Raw genomic sequence first — 4564 nt, forward strand, 5'->3', positions numbered from 1 at the left:
CATTTGTTGACTCGCCAGATTCAACTGGCCCTTTCAAACCCCTTCCCTTTGACCAGCAGGATTGATGAAAAAACTACCTGCGCTCCTGAGTCCCTTACCGCTGCTCCCAGGGCTCTGTAGTCCTTCTTGATAGTCCTCAGACTGCTCCTGGCTGTGTCATTGGTGCCCACATGAAACAGCAGCAGCAGATAATAGTCAGTGGTCTGTACGAGGCTTGGTAGCCTCTCGGTGACAACTTGGTATAGCCTCTCGGTGACAGCTTGGTAGCCTCTCGGTGACAATATGGTATGGTCCTAGACAACAGTTCTGCTGTATCAAAAGAATGCTACTTGCTAGTTTTCTGCAGTGGCATTTGGACTCAAATTATGCTGATTGTTAATAACAAAAATAGATTTCACTTGAAGCATTGTAATTACAGACCCTTTACTTCGTCAATCCCTATTACACAGGAGTTAGATTTTGTGTGTACGTGTAATTTATACAGCAGCAGCCTTTCCTGGAAAAAAACAGACCACTCAAGTTTTGCTTTGTGGTTTTGGTATTTTTTCCTAATTGTGTTCCCTAGTGGCTTGTTCAAGAAGTAAATAAGGCCATTAACAATCATCATGACATATACTGAAGATAATCCTTTGGCTCCAGTGATACGGTGTCGAGGGCACTGTTCATCTTCCTGCACTGTCTTTATAGAGGAGATGTATCTGGTGCATATGTTATGGGTCAGACTCTCAGCTAGTGTTCCCACCCAAAATATTCTGTAAATGAGCAGTAGAGATTTACATTAGCTGAGAGTCTCGCATGATATCTGTATCATATGATCATTGTTCCCAAACAGCTATTTTCTTTTTATGACCTTTTAGAATAGCTCTGCTTTTCAGATCCACTGGATTAAGGAAGGATGAGCATACTGAAAATACCTAGCTCAGTATCTTCAGATTACACAGTTTATTCATGCAGCTGCAAAGCTTTTTGTAAATGAGGATTTTTCGTAAATCCTACCTGGATAATCCAGTTTTTAATTTCTGCATTTTTCTTTCTAAATAAAAACATTTTAAAGAATTTAATTTAAAAAGGCAAGAAAAGTCTAGAGTTTGTAATCAGTGGTGGAATTTGCACCTAATTTAAAGCTTTTGCAAACTCCACTAATCATCTCTCTGGATAGCTACAGAGCTACAGAAACAAAAAAAACTTTGAAAATTCATACTCTAAATACCCATGTAACTTTAAAAAAAAACAGGATTTACACTCTTAAGACTTTCAGACATTTCTCCTACATTTTGCATTTGAAAATCGAGGAATTAATGCAGTAAAGAGAAAATAATTCTTATTCAGTAAAAAAGTAATGTGTGAATCATTCGAATAAGAAGAACTGAGTATGTAGATTAAGAAGTATTTTTAATCATAACATTAGTTTTATAATATTGGGGGGAAAAGTGCCTGGCTTTACTTTATTGAGTAGCATTGCTTTTTGTAGGAATGTTATTACGTAAGCAGATACATGCAAATGCAAGTTTTTGTAACTGTGCAGGTATTTGTCAATGCATTTTTGACTGACTTACTATACACAGATATTTGCCACAAAAATTGCCTTGGTGAAAGAGCACTTAGTGGCTACCTTTCTTCTGTCCTTCCCATTTTCTTATCTCTCTCTTTTTTTTTTCCCCAGGCATTTAACAAAAACAACCTGATTCTGGAGGAGAGAAACAAATACTTCAATCCACATCTTACTGCAAAGACTTATTCTAATACCTATTTTACAGATTTCAATAATTATGATGAGTACTAATGGGCTTGCGTATTTTCTGGCATCCTGTAACTCCCCAGTCCCCAAGGCCTGTGCTACTTGACTGCTCATGTGATTGAGGCTTCAGAGATGAAGTTCAGAGACATTTCAAGCACGATCCAAGCCATCAGTGTCCCTTTGCTGCCAAAAGCCCCAAACACCTGTTTGTGACATGATGTTTTCTTTGCAGGGTGCAAGGTTGGCCTTCAGTGTCGGGTGCAGCTATAGTCCCTCGGTGTCGCTGGACCACTCATAAGGATTGCATCGCTTCACTCAGTTTCATAAACTTCCAGTCAGATTTCTCTAAGAAGTGACTAAGTAATTCCTGAGCTTTAAAAAAAATAATAATGTTACCCCTTAAAGCTGCGCCAGGAGTACAAATCTAATTTTCTTTTTAGGCATTGTCTTTTATTTCCATGAGGTTTGAAAGGGGAGCTCTGCTGTTAGCCACGGAGCCCTCTGTGCGATCTCCTGAAGCTCACAGCACCAAAAAGAGCTCGCAGGGTGCTGGGAACAACGACAAGAAGAAACGTGGTGGTCTAGCGATGCTGTGCAGCAGCTCCAGGCTCTCTAGGGCTGATCTTCCTGGGCTGTAAATCACTCTGGCTGTAGTTCAGCTGTGCCGTACCGAGGGATACAATCTTGTAATGAACCCAGAAAGCTACAGGGTCGGTGGTTTCCAGTCGCGAGCCAAGTCCAGTCGCATAAAGCCTTCACCTAGTTCGATTTAATTTTTGGTAGGGTGTGGAAGGGCATGTCCCACAGGGAGGCCGAGGGAGGAGGGCGGGTAGGAGAGGCACAGTGGAAGGTTTTTCTGTGTGTCGTTAGTAAACCAGCCTTGCTGCAGCATTTGGGTTTGCACGAGCTGTGGCATCCCACAGGCTTCCTCTCCCTGGTGCGTGCGTATGGGAACCTGCTCGTCTCTCTGCTGTAGCACTCGCCGTCAGGCTGGTCACGGAAAGATACGACTGCACCGCGTTTTGTGTGCCTTCTCAGGCTCTCGGGGGTACATAGGCATAATCATAGATCTGCTTTTCTCTTTCCAGCTTTTACTTTATATGCACGTCTGACAAACAAAGCTGGCTCAGAAAACACAGATGTATTTGCAAAGCGTTGTCTCATCTTGCTGCCATGTCCAACCCACGCTAGTCAGCCCCTAGAGGAACATTCTTACGGTGTTTTAAGTGAATAACTTGTTGGACTTCATTGATGTAAATATTTAAAATAATGTTTTGAGTTTTAAGTTATCAGTTTTAATTCCTTTTGTAGTGGCAGGTGAGGAAACACAAAGGATTTTTATACCATTTTCTTTGTTTTGTCTGTCTTCACCCACATACATGACATTGTTATTTTTGTATCTGAAATTCCAGATGTATAATTGAAAAGAAAAGGGCAGGGATTTGGGCCAGATTTGCCAGAGTACTTAGTAGTAAGGCAGCATTTGCTATTCTCAGAAGTTTGTGAGAAGAAATTAAAAGTGAATATTAAGGATTAAAGGATTGGGCTTTCATTTTTTTGAGCATGCTAGATGCAAAGATAATATACCAGGAAGGTATGCAAGGAGAAGCAGAGTGGCAATGTTTCCATTCTGTGTTTAGAGCCATTGATCATTAGGTTATGCTATGATAGGCAAATAGAGAAAAACATGTACAGATTATAATGATTCAAAACTATGTACAAAAAAAGCAAGAAGTACCAAGAAACACTGATCACGTGAGACTGCATTTGAGCACCGCTTTGGTGGTCCAGCCACTTACATAGCAAGGGTAAACACTGTATCTAGATAAACGACGGCAATGAGCAGCATTTTTGAATGGGGATAGATCTGAGTGTAGCACTATGCTTCCTATCTCTGTTCTGCAGTAAAATGGAAAAATGCAAAGCAAGTGGTCTTTGGAAAGCTGTGCAGTAAAATGAACGCACATTTAACATCTATGAAAATAATTAAGGTCAGCCACCTATTTTTTCCAGCTGAATAGTTCTCCCTGTTACTAACTCAGTCAGAAGAAAGCACTCCACCCTTGCACCAGTTCATCTCCAGAAAGTATAATAATACTCATTCTCTGTAATTTGTGATTTTTTTACTGTACATTTAGATTTGGTTTTCCAGGAAAAAATTAGCTGATTGCCCTTGGGTAAAGAAATTTTCTCTGCAAGTAAATTCAGTGAAACAGATAGAGCGGGAAAAAGCTCTCCAAATCATAACTAGTCCACTACCTGAATCACTCTGTTCATGCCAAAAGATAAAATTTTACATTTAAGTGAGATAAATAAAATCTATATTGCTGCCACTGCCAAGAAAAAGCAGCACACACGTAGGCACAACACTGTTCCTCTCTGCCCCTGTCATAAGAGCACATTAGTCTGACTTATGGATTTTATATTTAGACTATTAGTTATGAAACAAATATCTTAAAAATATTTGAACTGTGTATTTTTATTTTAACCTTTTTTAATTAAAATTATCTGAAATTAGCTTTTTTTTTAACTCTTCAGTAGTTTGAGGTACACCTATCTTTACAGTGATCTATTTTCCATTCTTTTCATGGATAGATACATATGTTAGATATGTGTTATATATGCAGTAATAATACCCTAGGTTAAGTCTGCATGATCATAGGTAGAAGTGCATTTAGCAGATGCTCAGTCTGCTCACACTTCCGTCTCCCAAAGGAGTATTTCAGGTGTTCCAGATCTTTGAGCAACTCCCATGTGATGTCATTTAAACACCTTTCCAACTTGTCAGAAAAGTGTTTCTTTTAAACTTCCCCCCCCCCCCCCCCC

General features: G+C 39.7%; 1 protein-coding gene across 1 annotated transcript in view; it reads left to right on the forward strand.

The window, feature by feature from the left end:
- Nucleotides 1–2962, forward strand: part of SEMA5A (sema domain, seven thrombospondin repeats (type 1 and type 1-like), transmembrane domain (TM) and short cytoplasmic domain, (semaphorin) 5A) — a 274858-nt gene extending 271896 nt beyond the window's left edge. Inside the window, exon 22 of the mRNA XM_009321911.1 lies at nucleotides 1664–2962. Coding sequence (XP_009320186.1) covers nucleotides 1664–1783 — 120 coding nt within the window. The 3' untranslated portion in view covers nucleotides 1784–2962. The remainder of the gene's footprint in view (nucleotides 1–1663) is intronic.
- The last annotated feature ends 1602 nt before the right edge of the window (nucleotides 2963–4564 follow it).

This window comes from Pygoscelis adeliae, unplaced genomic scaffold (assembly GCF_000699105.1).
Source record: "Pygoscelis adeliae isolate BGI_AS28 unplaced genomic scaffold, ASM69910v1 Scaffold144, whole genome shotgun sequence".
Taxonomy (NCBI): Eukaryota; Metazoa; Chordata; class Aves; order Sphenisciformes; family Spheniscidae; genus Pygoscelis; species Pygoscelis adeliae.